Source organism: Hipposideros armiger, unplaced genomic scaffold, assembly GCF_001890085.2.
Source record: "Hipposideros armiger isolate ML-2016 unplaced genomic scaffold, ASM189008v1 scaffold_59, whole genome shotgun sequence".
NCBI lineage: Eukaryota > Metazoa > Chordata > Mammalia > Chiroptera > Hipposideridae > Hipposideros > Hipposideros armiger.
Genome location: NW_017731409.1, coordinates 4,503,415 through 4,520,161, shown reverse-complemented (window position 1 = coordinate 4,520,161; position 16,747 = coordinate 4,503,415). Strand labels below are relative to the sequence as shown.

General features: G+C 54.4%; 1 protein-coding gene across 1 annotated transcript in view; it reads right to left on the bottom strand.

The window, feature by feature from the left end:
- Positions 1–1,420: 1,420 nt before the first annotated feature.
- SPTB (spectrin beta, erythrocytic) overlaps positions 1,421–16,747 on the bottom strand; it is a 117,477-nt gene continuing 102,150 nt past the window's right edge. Inside the window, exons 28-31 of the mRNA XM_019641279.1 lie at positions 7,594–7,856; positions 4,980–5,153; positions 4,692–4,734; positions 1,421–4,537 (exon numbers count right to left, since the gene is read on the bottom strand). Coding sequence (XP_019496824.1) covers positions 4,370–4,537; positions 4,692–4,734; positions 4,980–5,153; positions 7,594–7,856 — 648 coding nt within the window. The 3' untranslated portion in view covers positions 1,421–4,369. The remainder of the gene's footprint in view (positions 4,538–4,691; positions 4,735–4,979; positions 5,154–7,593; positions 7,857–16,747) is intronic.

The following is a 16,747-nucleotide window of genomic DNA, read 5'->3' as shown; positions in this document are numbered from 1 at the left end:
AGGATGTGCGGGAAGGGACTTGTTTTCTTGCGAGTCTGCTTCCATGGACTTCTCTATCTACAGCATCCTGTCTTGGGGGCAGGGACATCATGCCAGCCTTTCGCTCTTTTTCTCAAGGGCCAGCGTTGGACTAAAAGAAGTGTGTATGGGGGGAGGGGGACACGGTGAATGGAACATTTTTCTAATAGGAGTTCCCAATGTCTGGTGCCTTTTACTCTTCTCTCCCTCTGTCATTCCCAGGAGACATCCTGGGAGGTGAGGATTCTAAACTTGAAGCCTAGAAATGTCTTAAGGTGGCTTGCAACTGGGTGAAGAGTACAAGTACATTTTTTCTGGGGTGGATCCTAAGTTTTCATCCCATTCTCAAAAGTATCTGATTCAAAAGGGCTAAGAAATGTCTCATTAGTTCTAGTTGGGTTTTCTGCCCTTTCTCCAGGGTGGACTAACTTTGTTTTGCCCTGTTTCTTCTGGCTTGGGCCTGGGACTAGTGGGGCTGCAGGGCCCAGGTAGGTGGTAGAACTGTCCTCAAGTGTTCCCACAGGTCTGCTGGTTCAGGGCCATGAGCGTCTTCTGACCCAGGAGGATGGGCTGGACCTGAAGATGGGTACGCGGAGTCTATTGAGGTCAAGGGGAGATCAGAGGCAAGTGGATCCCCTCCTGGGCAGAAGCAGACAGGGCAGAGCTGGCCTGTGTTCTGTCAGCTGCCCTGAATGTCCTGTGGCCACTTCCACAATCAGAGGAAAGAGCTGGCTTCTACCAGGCAGGTCTCGGGCTATGATGCGGAGTAGCCATCAACGTGCTGGAGTGAGTCAGGAGACTCAGGCGTTGGTCCCAGCCCTGCCATTAACTAGCTGGGTCACCTAAACTCTTACTTTTTCCTCTTCTGTCAATTGAAGGAGGTGGATGATTTGCTGTGTCTCCAACTCTGACTCAGATTCATCAGCGGGTGGGGCCTGGGAAGTTGTAGCAAATACTTTCCCCAGGTGATCCTTACACAACCATCTAAGTATGTCTGGGAACCTTGGACCCGCTCAGTGCTTCTTACTGGCTTCCCCTTAGAATTATCACCGGACCTTTTGAGAAATGGCTATGCCAGTATTCCATCCACCCAGACCAAACGCAACGTCCCCTTTGGGGATGAACCCCAGGCCTGGCGATTCTGGTGATGCGATGTCCAGCCCACACCTGTCCCGAGCTCAGGAAAGGCCTGCCGCAGGCCCCCAGGAAAGCTTTTCTTGGTCTCAGGTGAGGCAGGCACAGGACCTGCGTGCTGGTTCTCAGGGATAAGTCAGAGGGCCTGGCTGTCCCTCTGTCTCCATGGTGGTCTTGTGGACACGGCTCCCTCCTTGCTCACTCAACTAGCACTCCTTGGCCCAGTTCAAAGGGAAACAAGCCTTGTCAAATAAGAAACGGAGAGAAATACGGAGCGTTATTGGTTTATTAGAAAAACTAGTAAATGGGTTTCCTTCATTTGGTGGAAGCACGTTGGAGCAGGTGGAGGACAGGGCCCAGCTGGGCCAGATCGCATGGTCTGTGCTCAACAGGGTTGCAGTCCTCTGCAGCCCCCTCCTCCCTTGTGTCCTCCCTGAGCTTGCTTGTTCAAGAGACGGAGCCATGTGGTCCTCTGGACCTCTGCCCCCTCCCGCTGAAGGGAGGAGGGGGACCTGGGACCAGCCACGGGGACCCCAGTTGCCCTCTGATAGGCAGGAAAGAAGAGTGGTGTGGTGGGGAGTGGAGCCCTCCACAGGCCTCCGGTTACGGGTGCTGGTGGGGGAGGGAAGCCCGAGAAGCCTCCGTACCCCGCTCAGCCGGTCAGGTGAGGCCGGGGGAAGGTGAGGGAAGGAGGCCTGCCTGGCTGTGTCCCGGAGCTTCCTCTAAACGGCCCTGGGAGGAAGCCTGTTATGCTGGTGTGGACTGGAGCTGTGTCAACCTACTTTGGGAGTACTGTTAAAGACTGCAGAGTAGAAAATGTAAGGAAGAAAAAAAAAGAAACCTTGCCAGGGCCCCAGGGACTTAGCCCCCATGTGGCACAGGCTCCCAAAGCTGGGCACCTGCAATTTCAGTTCAGTTGATGGAGGGTCTTGGGTCCTGTGTGATATGGGAGGGACGCGTGAGAAAGTGACAGTAGATGGAGGGTCACATGCAGCTTGCTGCCCTTGACCAGTCCGGGGGACCTGGGTGGTAAAGTCCTAGCGCTTCCTTTGGGGCCCTTTCATTCTTGGGACTATGGAGTAGCTTGTTGGAGATTCCTACTCAGGCGCTACTTTGGCACACATGGAGGGGAGAGGGTGGCCCCTGGTCCCTGGCCTCCTTCAAGACTGGCCCAGGGAAGCAGTGGAGAGACTCGGGCCACCACCTGCTCTTCAGCAAGGAGCACGCTCTCTGCCCTGGAGCAGGACATATCCTCAGGTGCACCAGAGACCTTTATTGCCAGGTGAGTCTAGTCATCTCATTGCCTGCTGCCTTGGCTTCCCCAGGTGTCGAAAGAGACTGGTGAATGTTCTATACTAGGCTCCCTATAGGTGCAAAGAGGGCCATGGGGTTAGGTGTACCGAGGCCGAATGAAGACCCTGGCTACAGAGCTGAGACCACCTGATTTGGAGATGTCAGGTGCCATCAGAGAACTTGCCTCCTGTGGTTCCTATCTGCTGAATTCAACTTCACCCTGACATAGCGCTCTTGATCACCGAGACGTGCCTACACTAAGGGCTCCTGAGAAGGTCTAGTAACTCTCCCTCCCGCTGTGGTTTCTGCCTGAGCCTCATCCACTTCTGGAGGAATCATCTCAGTGTAAGTCTCCTTCCCATGGGGAAGGTGATGGAAATAGCAGCTGCAGGCCCCAGGGACCTTTATAGTCTCCCCAGGAGAAATGCCTACTGCTCCCAACTTGAACCGCCCTCTGGACCTATCCCCGGTTAAGATGCCGGGCGGCAGCTGTATTGCTTTCAAAGAGTGGCAGAAAAAATCCTTGTGGAACAAATGCTCTCTTCCCCGTAGAAGTCTGACCTTAGCATGGGGAAGGCTAGCCCTGCAGATCTAGGTAGCAGGGCCCCTTTGGCTGTGCTTGGGGATGGGGCTAGACATTCGGTGACTCCTGCACCCATGTGGCTTCTCCAAGACCAGAACCTTCAGGAGAAGCTGAGCAAGGGGTGGCACACCATTGTTCTGGCCTCAGCATTTGTCCCAGTTGTCCAGGGGTTGTGTGATGTGGGTGGTAATACCCAGGTGTGGCTTGCTTTGTCACCCCGGGGTGATAGGTCATGCACTTGGCTGTCTGTCCAGGCAATACCCTCAGATGGTACCAGCTGCAGACAATACACGTTGGGCATTTGGCTTTGGGATGCTTTACTCCAGGTGCTGGGCTGTCCATCTTGTATCTGGGGACTGGGCTGTCTCGTTAAGGGGTCCTGGGTCTGAGTCGGATATTGCTGGTTCAGCTGCTCCTGGGGGAGGGGGAGTGTCCCAGAGTGGCGAGGCAGCGCCTTAGGCAGTGTCAGGACCCCACTACCTCCTTCAGGTCTAAGCCCTGAGCGCTAAGCTCTAAGTTCAGTTTTAAAAGGAACGGCTGGAGAGCTTGCTCCTTCTCCCTTCTATCACTGATGGTGGTAGCGAAGGGTGCTGGAAGGACCAGGAGGTCCCTTGCACTAAGGACCCACTGACCTCGGAGGGTGCCCCCTTTTTTTTGGTGGAAGAAGGAGGGATGTGGCAGCCCCTGAGGCGAGAGTCCCAGTGCTGAGGAAGCCCAGTGAGGAGCCCATAATGTCCCCTCAGTCCCCTGCAGCCCTTTTCCTAGACCCAGGGCCCTGTGGGCCTACCTGAAGGCTGCTTCCTCCTGCCCCAGGAGTGGGCCAGGCATTTCCAGTGTCCTTTTCCCTTTCCCTATCCCTGGCTGCAACCAAGGGGGAAATGACCCCAAGCAAGACTTGCTGTGGGAGTGGACAGCATCTGAGGACCCCCATCAGCCTTCTCCAGCTTTTATGGAGCTTGGGGGGCTGGTGTGTCCTCAGCCCAGGAGGGGAGAGGAGGGCGTGTGCCTTGGAAAACCATTTCCTGCCCCCAGGCCTGGAGGCCCCAGGGCCTGGGTGGAACTAGGAGCCCCTGTGTCCCTGGAGTCGCTCTGTGGAGGGTGGGGAGCAGACATCGGCCGGGTGGGCGAAGGCAGCGATTGCAGTGCAGCGTGGGCCCCGGAGCCTGGCCCCGGCAACTCGGAGCAGGCAGGCAGCAGGCAGCGGGCAGCCGGGCGGCAGGCGGGAGGAGGACCGGGCGGCAGCCGAGGTCAAGGCCACGGGCACCCCAGCCTGTCCCGGGCAGCTGAGGGAGGCACTGCGGCACCCACAGCCCGGCTCCACCTGTGGGGCACTGTGAGAGGCTACTTCTTTTTGGGGAAGAAGCTGAATCTCTTCTCCTTGTCTTTTTTGCCGAGGTTGGCATCAGGGCCGGTGATGGAGGGCAGGGGCAGGCTCTGGGCCTTGACGCGGATGCTCTGGGACTCGTTGATGGCGGTACTCACACCCTGCAGCCAGGACAGCATCTCCTCCTGCAGGGCAGGAGGGTCAGAGCCCCACACCTCCCAGGGCCCCGCAAAGGATGGGGTGCGGTACCCTAGGACTGCCTTGAGGTCAAATGGCTTGGGTTCTCCTTCACCTGCCCCTTTGTTAGCAGAGGTCTGGGCTAGGCTGCCCTGCACTTACCTCATCCTTGCCATGGAAGAGCCACTCACTGCCATTGCTCAACCTAGGAGGACAAAGGGTTTCCTGCCATGTGGCCACCTTTGGAGCCCTCTATCTAGGGCAGAGGGCTGGCTCTGACCCCACAGAACCTTCTGAGAGGTAAAAACCCAGACCATCCGCCTCTTTGATTTGAAAACCCCCTGAGGGGCAACTCAGGCATGGAGCTGGTCCCATATGGTGGGCCCCTGTCCAGCCACTATTGCCAAATGAAGCCACCAGGAAAGGGGCAGTGCACAGGAGGAGCCTCACCTCAGCTTGAAGACATGCTTCTTCTTCTTGTAGTTGGCAGCAACCTCACAAATGGCATGTCTCAGGGCCAGGGGTTCCTCCCCATGGTAGGGCACCCCCAGGGCCAGGTTCTTGGCATCTTTGTAGAAGGTCAGCTCACTATTCCTGAGCACACAGTACAGGTTGTTCCAGGACCTGTGAAGATGCAGACAGGTAGGTCGCCCATAGTCCCGTTACAGCATCTCTATAATCAATTCCTATAGCTATACCTTTTTTTTATTACATCATTTTTGTCTTGATAAATAGTAATACATTTTACTGTAAGAAAAAAGGAAATAAAAATCATCTCCACATAATCCTACCACCAAAAGTTAACTGGTTAACATTTTATGTATTTCTAGTCTTTTTTCTTTCACATATATAGCTGAAATTAGATTATACAGTATATCCAATTTTATGTTCTGCTTTTAAGCTTAACACTATTATGAGTATTTCCCCACATCCTCAAATATTTCTTGAAAGTAATTTTGAATAGCTATATGTCCTCTCATCATGTATATAAATAATCCCTTTATTGGTGGACCTTGTGATACTGGAAATTTATATAGTACAGTTTAAATAACGACATGGTAAACATTCTTGTGCATAAATCTTTGACTACAACTCTTTTACCTTGAGATACATTTGTAGAAGTAGAATTATTGAGTCTAAGACAAACTGTAAACTTTTCAAAGCATTTCCACATCCATTAGCATATTTGATTCTCACTATAGAACTGTGAAGGGACTAGAGCAGGGTTTTGTTTTGGTGGTTGCTGTTATTTTTTGTTTTGTTGATACTATATGCCCAGTATACTGTACTAGCACTTTTTTTTTTTTTTTAAGATTTTATTGGGGGAATTGGGGGAAGGGGAACAGACAAGTTGCTGTCCTTTGTTCTTCAGTCTACTTGTGGAGGACGTTGCTTCACTGGACCATGTTGGTATTATCATTGCCTTCTTCCCCTGGTGAGGCAGTCGCTCGTCGGCCATTGGACGGCTGCTCACGAAAGCGCACGCCCGCTGCCAGCCAGCCCCACTGCAGCCTACGTCGACGCTGGTGACTCATGGCAGCCCAGCTCCAGGTTGAGCTATTGTTCATCATCTTAGCTGTAGAGGGCGCAGTGTCACTTTCCCTCATGTGGGATCCGAACCGGGGCCCTGCTACTCAGCAGGCGTTCCAACCCAACTCTTTACCAATGCGCCACTCGGCCGGCCTTGTACTAGTACTTTTTAAAGAAACATATTTGTGCAAATGAAGGCTCATATGAACTGTTATGTTTGTTGACAACGGGCTTATAAGCTAAAGTGTGGGCTAACCTGGGCTCCTTCATTGACAAATGGGAAACATTGCATTTTCACAGTAACGAAAGCAGAGAAACATTAAGCTTTTCTTCCTTCTTCCTCTTTCTTCCTTCTCCCTCCCTCCCTTTGGAGGGCAGGAAGGTAGAGGACTACTAGGGCACATAGGGAGGAAGGACTGGAAGGTCAGAGAGAGAATGTGACCCGCACAGAGCTGGCTGCAGAGCCGTTTTACAAGCCCAGCTTTCTGGCGCCCAGCTTGGAGCGCTTTCCTCTAGCCCTCACCGCCTTCTTTGAGCTTATAGCAAGTAAGGCAGCTGCTAAGGAGGAGCTGGGTCTTGGAGTAAAATCCTGCCTTGAGCAAATGACTTAACCTCTCTGAGACTGTTTCCCTGTCTGGAAAATGGAAACCTCATTACAGGGTAGTTGTGAAGCTTTTATCAGTCCTAATATAATGCCTGGCACATAGTAGGTGCTCAAAAAATGCTAGTTTCCTCTTTCTTGGTAGACTTTCCATATAAACCATAAACCTCTTCAGGGCAATGGGTGCCCCCAAATACATCTTTGGAATTTGAATTAGCTTTGGCGTGGGCCCTGGAAAGGCTCTGTATGCTGCCAGTTGGCTCTGGGAACATGGCTGACTTCAACCTCTTGATGCTGCCCTATTTCCCTGGACCCCTGGATGCTGCCTGAAGGCAGAGGCCTCCAGGGACCTTGGGTAGCAGCATCCTTGGGTGGACCAAACCCACAGACATGACTGCCTTGAGGTCAGGAAAGGACACAACCTTTGAATTCCTTAAGGGCACAGTCATTTTATGACAGCACGGGGAGGGACCTCCAGAAGCACCTATGTAAACCCCACTCTTCTTCCTCTCCTATTTCACAGCTGGGAAAACTGAGGCCCAGATTGGTTAAAATGTGGGACTTGTTCTTAGTGCCAAGATTCACCTACCTGTTGTTACCCAGCCCTGGGATAAGAACAACAATAGTGTTCTCTGAGTTCCTGCTCTGTGCCAGGCATGGTACCTCTACCAGAGGCATGCTATCATCATCATCATCCCCATTTTACAAATGGGGAAACTAACGTAGGCTGAGTCACTTGTACAAGATCATAGGAAGTGAACTTGGGACCAGAAGGAAGCTATGTTTTCCCCATCATGCCAAGTAGCCCCTGGGCTGGCCCAGAGGTGTGCCCAGGAGCTCTCCAGACCAGAGGCAGAGGGCGCCCTCTCCAACACATTCCCACGTTGCCGAGGCCCCGTTGGTGAAATCCCTGGGAGCCCCTTCCCCACACACCTGTTGGATGCCTTCTTGTTGGGCCCCTCCAGGTCGTGCTTGCGGCCCAGGTAGCCCTCCATCTGCACGCTGTGCCCGAGGTCCTGCTGGGCCGGCAGCGTTGTAGGCTCATCACCATCGCTCAGAGGTGTGTCCAGTGCCTTAAAGAGAGGCTCAGTGGCAGGCCTCTCATCCACGCAGGATTTCTCCTCCTGTTCTTCCTCATGCGTCCCCGGCGGGGGTGGCGGCTGCAGGTCCTGAGGCCGCTGTCTGTCTTCTTCCCCCTGCTCAGGGGCACATGGGAGGAGCACAACTTGCTGGGGGTTCTGCCCCAGGGATAGCTCCTCGGCAGAGCTGGGAGGCCAGCAGGCCCCCAGCTGGCCTGCTTCACTAGACCATCCACATCTCTGGCTCCATTGCCGCCCCCCACCCCTCGCCCCCTGCAATCTAACAGCAACAGGTTCTTAGAGGGAGCTGAAGGGGCTGAGTGATCATCCCATCAGGGGGGAGGTTCCAATGCTGCGGGCAAAACCTCATCTGTGCCCGGCTCCAGGTCCCTTCCCCTGCTTCGGCCACATTCTCCAAATCCAGCTGAGTTCTAGGTGGGCTCTGGCAAGATTTCCTATGAAGAAAGGGGTCTGCTGCTAAGACAGGTTTGAAAAACACTAGTACTAGCCCGGATGTTGACTGGAAACGCTTCTGTTACCTTCCACTTGTGTCTAAAGCCTCAAAGCTAAGGGCACCGAGCCCTATGTCTCCCACACCACTCCCAGGCTGACGGATCCTGCTCCCATCACTTAGTGGGGGTTTGTTGAAGTAGGACAGTGGTTCCTAAGCCTGGTTGTCTTTTACAAAAACCTCGGGGGGCTTTAACAAAATATGCCCTGACCCAACCCTCAAGATGCTGCGTTAACTGGCCTGGAGTGGGGTTAGCACTTTGGTATTTAATAAGCTTTTCACGCACTCAATGGGGTTGACAATCACCTGTAAGGAGTCACTGCCCTGGGGGAGAGGCTGTGGCTGCACCACCCTGAACCCCACCCAAGCTGAGTGAGGGGCCTGCAGTGGAACCACACGCTGTATGTCAGGTGCTGTATGTCAGGTACTCAGGATGAGAGAAAGCAGGCCTCCCATTCCCCAGCTGGGTACCTCCTTATGCACAGGGCTTGCTGATCTGCCCTTGTGCCTGCTGCAGCGAAGAGAAGAGGGCAGGGCTGATTGCGGCAGCAGGGCACAGCCAGCCTCCCACTGTCAGGGGGAGCAAGGACGGGTAGGTCTCCTATGTGCCAAGTGAGCACCACGGAAGGCAGTCTAGCTTGAACCTTACGGCCAGAGCCCTATCTCAAAGGCCTGACATGCTGGAGACCTTACAGCATTAGGTGGGAAGGGTCCTGCAGGTCCCTCCGCAGGCCATGTCTGGATGCCTGATGTACCAAGATCAAGGGCATTGCCAGCTGAGGAGGACCAGAGCCACCCCGGAGAGTAGAGACTGCCCCCTTTTTCTGCTCCCTACTCCAACCACTGAAGATGGAGGGGAGCCCAGAAGAGTGTTAGGGAGGAGCCAGGAAAGAACAGACCCCATGCTCCCCATTGTGGGTCCTTTAGACATGGATCAAACCCAAAATAAAGGAACGGTGGATGATGGGAGGATGTAGGCACCATATTGGACATCAGATTGAAGCTTTAAACTGAAACACACTGGGTAGACTTTTTAACAGCTAAATTCACCAAAGTTTGCCTGAGACAGCAGTAAGGAAAGGGAAGAAAGGCTCCATGGAGATGTTGGAAGATAGTGCTTGGAAGACAGGTAGAGCTGGTCATGTTTGTAGCCTATCAAATTAGGACTGTTCAATAAACAGTTATAAGTTGGGGTTCCAGGAAGACCTCATTTAAAGAAAGGATTATATGACTGGAAAAGTTTGAAAACCACTATCCTAGTCTAATACCTTCAATCTATGAGAAAAACCTATGCTTAAGTCAAGTGACTCATCCAAGACCACACAGCTTATAGGTATTGAAGGCAGTTAAGAGCATGCACTCCAGAATTGGACAGGCCTGAGTTTTTATCTCAGGGCTTTATGCCTTTAGGGCTCTCATCCTTTCCTGTCTTAGAATCCCTTGAGACCTGTGGTCAGGCCACACTCATCTTCATGCATCTTGCTGTATTTGTAGCTCCAAGAGTCTGCAACGAGCAGGCATTGGCCACAAGGATCTGGGGGTCCAAAGACATGCCTGGCTTATCCTCTAGCAGGGAGCAAGGGCGGGAGTGGCAGGGAGGGGCAAGGAGCCTGAGTTGGGGGTCCTGTGGACCCAATCAGGCCAACCCTCTGACCTGGGTATAAAGGTTAGGGAGGTGGGTTACTGCAGAAAGCGAAGCCTCTTTTCATTCCTTACCTTGCCAGCTGGCTGCGCTGCTCCTCTTGGTGTGGGCCACAGCCTTCCCCGCCTGCCCTGCGGTCTCAGGGAAGACACCCTAGCATTCACTGGGGAGGAAGCCTGGGGGACCCTCACGGCCACGTTTGCATCTCTCACCCAGCCTCTACCCGCCTGGGACTGGTCTTGCTAAAGACCTATCGGTTCACATTTTCTTCCTGTCTTTTCACTTCCATTCTCCTTCCTTTCTGGAACTGTCCTCTGAAAATAAAGATGGATTTTTCCAGGACTGCCTCCCCTTTCTTCGGCTTCCTCCTAGTGGGTGCCTGACCCACACTCCCTGGCAGGACGTTCAGAGGCCATGGCCAGTGTGATCGAAAGTTAAATGGTTGGTTCATTGACTGGCTTAGGAAAATGGGGATTTTCCTGTGTGTACAAAGGTTTCTTCTGTGTTCTTGACTATTCCCATGGAGACAATTTAAAGCACAACATGTTCCCTTTACCCTGAAGGCCAACACCTGAGGAGACAGCAAGAGTGAGGGTAGGAGGTGGAGGTGTTTTGCGGCTGCTGCCCTCTCCGGGCCCGGGCCTGGCAGGGCGTCTCTTCTCCCTGGGCTGGGGGAAGGGACGCGGATGAGAAAGATGGGGCACGGTTTAGGCAGAAGGGCCCTCCTTTCCTAGACCCCAGGGGTGAATATGCTTTGTGACATAAGAGAGAGCTGGGGATGGAAGGGGGGAAGGGGACAGTTCTGCGGCTGCCCCTGGAACCATGCCCTTCTCCGAGATAGGGATTCTGCCCTGCCCAGCGGCAGGGGAATCTGAGGACAGCACAGCCCCTAAAGCGGGTGCTGGCTACTCATGTGGCTGTAGAGACAGGCAGGTTTGCCGAAAAGCCCTGGATAGATGAGATGGCCTAAGATTCTCTTCTATCCGTTCTGCAAGGCCGAGAGGCCTGCTGCTTTGGCTCTCAGGTCACTCGGAAGATGCAGATGACACCCACACGGCTGAGGGCTACCTAGCCGAGAGATCACCCAGAGGAGCTGGGGGACACTGAAGGAAGGAGGACCAGCTGTTTGGAGGAAATTCTGGGCATCAGGCTAGGATGGTCGGGAAGCCTTATACCATAAGTGGCAGTGACAGCGTGAGGGAGAATGGCCCAGGGTGGGAGGCTGGAATAAGGGGAGGTGCTGCCTGCAGCACGGAGCCAAGTTCTCTGGTTTGGGGGACAGATGGGCAGGGGTGGGGGAGACCTCTGAGAAGAGCGCATGTGCACTGATTGCTGGGAGCATGTCAGAGGGCAGGGGACAGGTGGTACTGGCTGCTTGTTGGGAGGAAAAGGCGCAGACAGGAGAGCCTTTTATAGGATTGTAGTCACACGGAGAGGCCCCAGCTCCTGAAGGGTGGGGGCCGGCCACCTCAGAGTCTGTAGTTGTAGGCCTGACTTTTTAGGGTCCTGCCTTGCTGAGAAGCTGGCTTGGGCTGGGGTAGCAGGCAGAGGGTTGAGGGTCTCCTCCACAAAGAAGGTTCAAGAAGGGGAGGGGAAATGGGGCAGGATGGGTGGGTGCATTTCTCTGGACTAAAGGAATCGAAGGTGTACTTCCAGGCCCAGCCTGAAGGTGGCGGAGGGAATAGCACACAGACGACTAACGCTTGCTTCAGCTCCCAGAAGAAACCCTGGTGGAGGGACCCCAGGGTCTTTTGGAGGTTCTACAAGATGCTCGGTGAACCCAGATACACTAACAAGAAAAGAAACACAAGTGAGAGGGCTTCTCTGTAAAGGAAATGCTGATAAGAACAAGGGTGTAAGGGGCCGGCCGAGTGGCACGATGGTTAAGAACTGGCTTGGGATGCCAGAGGGCCCCGGTTCGGATCCCACATATGAGGGCCAGTGACACTGCCCTCCACAGCTAAGATGCTGAACAACAGCTCAACTTGGAGCTGGGTTGCCGTGAGTCGCTGGCGACGGTGTAGGCTGCAGCCCCTGTGGCAGTGGGTTGCCATGGGCTACCGTGTGTAGCCAAGCAGCCAGCGTGAGCAGCCAGCAGCTGCAGTGAGCTGCCGTCCAGAAGCCGGCGACTGATCTGCCTCGCGACTGATCTGCCTCGCCCGGAAGAGCGCAATGATGGTGCCAACTTGGGCCAGTGAAGCAACATCCTCCACAACTAGACTGAAGAGCAAAACGACAGCAACTTGTCTGTTCCCCTTCCCCCAATTCCCCAGCGCTGTTCCCATCCCCCAATTCCCCAATAAAAATCTTTAAAAAAAAAAAAAAAAAAAAAAAGAACAAGGGCGTAAGGATGCACTCCAGAAAGACCGCTCCACCTTAGCCATGCGATGGTCTTGCCCATCTATGGGGCGGGGCCCAGAGTGTGTGTGCAGGGACACTCAAAGGGGGGGCACTTCAAGAAGGTTGGCTTGGGAGGGCTTAGGCAAGGGATGCTAGAGTTCACATGGAGGGCGTTTCTTTTAAAGAGATGAAAGTGTTCATGAAGGATGGAGAAAAAATAAAGGGGAAAATGGAGACTTAAGTAATCATCTACTAGATGCCAGATATTTTACTACATTCTCTCTTCCAATCCTCACACCCTCTCTGAGAGGCAAGTGTCATCACTATCCCGATTTTACAGATGACGCAAACCGGGGGTCAGGGAGAATGAGTAACTCACCCACAGTCACACATTAGTGAGTGGAAGGTTGGTCCCCAACTCTGTGCTCTTCCTGCTAAATTCTGCTGCAAGTGTTGGTACTATTGCTCCAGAGGAAAGTACCTATCTGATGGGGGTTGCGGTCTAAATGGGACGAACTCAGCTTATGTGAGACACGTGGCTAATCGGCTGAGGCAGCGTGATCATGTCAGAGCCACACTGAAGGGTCCAGGAGAGGGGCTTGGAGCCACACGAGACCTGATGCTTATGCCACAGGGACCCAATAGCGCTGGGGAACTGCAGGGTGCGGTAAGCTTGCCACTTTCACAGCGGAGAGTTTTACCCTCCCCAGCATCTGATGTCTGGGCTGTCCTCCTCTGCATGAGGGGCGAGAGGGGCTGCTGGCAGGCAGGTTGGGAAGGCTGTTCAGAAGACAGCTGTTTGCAAGAAAAGAGATGGTCTGTTGAGAGCAGCCAGAGATGAAGAGATGGCAACGAACACGGGTGAGCAGCGACAAATGTCTCAAGAAAGGAGAAGCTGCTGACCAGGGGACAGAGTGGAAGGGGCTGAGGCTGGAGCAGGCGGTGAGGGGTCCCACTGTTGGTGGGAGGGATGGTGAGGGGCTCTCACGAGAAGAGTGAATCAATAGTGTGCTCTAGGGGCTAGCTGTCTGAGACGACAACTGGGGAACTAGGGAGGACAATGGGAGGGAACACAGAGCTGAAGGCCACCAGGTAAAGGGAGGCGGAATGGAGAGGGGAGTGTGCAGGGTCCCCTCAGACCGGGAGAAGGAGACCTGGTCCACCGGCATCATGGGCGAGGGAACGAGGCTTCCTGGGGAGCTGTCTTCACCATTCCCACCACTGGTGTGGGCTCCTCCGGTCCCTGCCCTGCAGGAGCTGATGGCTTGCTTGATCAGCATTAGAGACTCAAGGGAGTTAGAAGACACTGACTCCCCCACCCAGATGATGCGCCACCCACCGGTCGAATGGGCAGCTTCAAACCCCATTTCTGAGATACCTCCGTGTTAACAGTCCATCCTGAGCCCATCAGTTCCTGGGACGCTCTGAAACAGAGCTTGGAAGCAAGAATTTGAGAGGGGGCCTCTAGAGCAGCGAGGCCAGAAAGATCATGTCTGACCACAGTAGAGACAGCTGGACACGCCCAGAGGTGGACCAATGTCCAGAAAGAGCCCAGAGCAAGTTTCTCTGGGGAGCCTGGAGTACCAGGGCTCTGGGCCAGGATGCAGGCAGGCACACCCCTGCCACGCTGACTCAGGCATCCTGGGGAGACAAGGATACGCCCAAGTTTAGGGGAAAACTGAAGTTCTTTCTAGGCCGGATCTGCTCACTGTGAGCAAACACACGATTTGCATTCACTGCAAAATGCTTGAAACAGCAGCTCAGTTCGCCTCTCAGGGGGAGGGGGAAAGGGTTGGGAGAACTTGCTCGGGCAAGAAGAAACCCAGCTGCTGCCTCCACACCCACATCCCTTCCATCCAAGGACGTCAGAGCCCGGTCTCTGGCTGCTGATTAAAGCTCCAGACTGCCTGCCAGGGAGGCCACTGCTGGGGACAGGTTGCCAAGGGGGTGAAGGCAGCTGGAGCCAGCCAGGCACTGGCTGAAAGGTGTCCTGGCTGCAACCCAGTGCCCGCCAAGCCCCCGGAGCACTGTCCCTCACATTCTCCAGTGCTGGTTACTGCCCTGAAGCCACAGGGACCTCTAGGACTATGGAAGAGAGAGACAAGGGGCCTAGAAGTCTCACTCCCATGCTGATCTCTAATGAGAAGTCCAACCCTCTCTCCCAGAAGCCAGCTGCAGGCAGGCCTGGAAGGTCATAGGAAGAGTGCTGCCTCTGAGCACCTGGGTAAGAGTTTTTTTCCCTGACAACCAGACGGACGAAAGAGCCTGATAATGAACGGCACCCAGGCAGCTGCTTTCGGGAATAGTCTCACACCCGAGAGGCCTCCTGAACCACGGGCTGACTGGATCTAGCCTTGAGGCCTGGGAGGCAGACAGGGCATGACTGTCCCAAACCATGAACCCTGAAGACAGACTCTTTGTTATCACTGGCCCTGGGGGCAGCACTCCCTCTCAGGGATGTCACTTGTGTTGTCACAGCAGCCACTCTGGAGAGTTGCTAGCTCAGGCCCCACTTCCCACTACAGTGCACAGAAGACCTCCCAGGGCTGTTGGCTGGGGGCCCTGAGGCTTGGAGTGACTCGGATCCTTGGCAATATCATTACTGCTCCGTGAAATCAACCTCCATGTCTCAGTCAACATCTCACCACAAACGTCACACTGAGGATTCGGAGGCACCCCGAGCCTGGAAGAACCTTAGGAGGACACCCCAGCCCTTCCCAGAGCCACACCCAGGATGAAGGGAGACACTTAAGGCAGAGGGGGTTGGGGTGAGGGCACCCCAGATACTGAGAGGAAGGGGAATGGCTCAGCCTGCGCCAGGCCCCCCGTTCTGGTACCTGGGGCCGCCTTCAGAGCACTGCCCTTGACAGGAGCCGAGGTCCAATCCTGCCTCTCTTCCCCAAACAGAGACAAAGGCAAACACCCCAACCCTCTGCCTCGTTCTTTCCACCTCCAGCCTCACCCCCACTGGCACCTGACAAACACGAATCAGGTTCCGTGGAGCTATGGAGGAGACAGGGAAGTAGGGAAACCCACCTTTCCCCCATCCCTCCCTTTATCCAGGCACATTGTTGACATTCAGGAATGTTCTGGACTTGCTGTAATCCCTCAGAGGGGGCTTTATAAGGACAAAGAGACCCAGGAGGATCAGGTGACTTGTCTAAAATCGTGCGGGAAGGTTTCTGCAGCATTCAGGACTAGAACCCAATGTCCTGACCTCTATGCCAGGAGTGTGGCCTGTGTCTGTAATGCCTTGTTTCTGCTTGGCCTCACACACATTGACACACTTACCTGTATGCACGGACTGGCGTTTACCAGGACATGCTCTCATGTGGAAAGGTAAGAGGTGAAGGTGGCAATTGGTACACAAGGATGTGCTTGAGGAAAACGGGGATGCAGGAAATGGCGCTCCAGTCCGTGTGTGTCCATGTGTGTGCGTGCACACCCAGGAAGGGGAGGACGGGGTGGGGCCCCAGGGTGGCCGCCCGGTGGTGGACAGCGGCCTGGACAGGGGTTCAGGTGCCCGGTCCACTCCCGTCTTTCCCCCAAGCAGGAAGCTGGCATGCACTAGGGATGGGTTTCACATGAAGCAGCACCACGTGGAGCTAGTCTATAGGGCACCGACACCAGACCACACACACGGGACAGTAGGAGAGCCACCGTCAGCCAGGCCTTGCTGGGACAAGGCCCAACAGAGAGCCGGCCCTTCCTGGGAAGGACTGAGGTTTCTGTAAGGGTTTCCCAGCCCGGGTGGGACCCGTTCTCTGCTCCTCTTATATCGAAGACCAATTGGGTATCACGGCCTCCCTCCGAGTTTCGTGGATCCTCATGAAAACTCAACACAGGGCTGAGACAGGAGAAGCAGCAGGAAATGTTTCCAGGAGGCCTCGGCCTCGTGTTCATTGATGTGCCATCTGGTTTCTTCCTGGTACCGGGCACAGGCCAGTTTTTCCATCTGCTGGAGTGGCTGGCTCTCTGAGAAGGGTCTTAAATGTGGGTGCACTCCCTCCTTCCATAGAGACACTCAGGTCCAAGCAGGTTTTATTCCCCCAAACCCACAGACATTCAGATGCTGGATGGAGGCGGCTCTGATACACATGTAATTACATTTGCATAGACGTACACGACACAAACAATGGATGGAGCCATTCAGGTGGTCACAAAGGAGCCCGCAGACCTGGGACACCACTGCACACAGACACACAGGGATGCACAGCCGAAGCGCGGATGGTGCAGGAGGCAGGGACAGTCCCAGCCCCAATGTCCATAGTCTGTGCCAGCCCCCAAGGTTCTCTCTCCTTCCGGTGAGGGCTGTCACTGGGAAAAAGGGGCTGGGACAAAGTCCCCAGAGAATCCACATGCGATGATGGGAGCTTCAGAGGGAACTTCTGGGAGAGACCCTCCAGTGGGAGCCCAGGAGTGCCCTCTGCTGGGCATGAAGGGCTGGTACAGCTCCGAAAGGGAACCAAGTTGGAATCGGCAGAGGGAGAGAGGGAGTGTGTGTGTGTGTGTGTG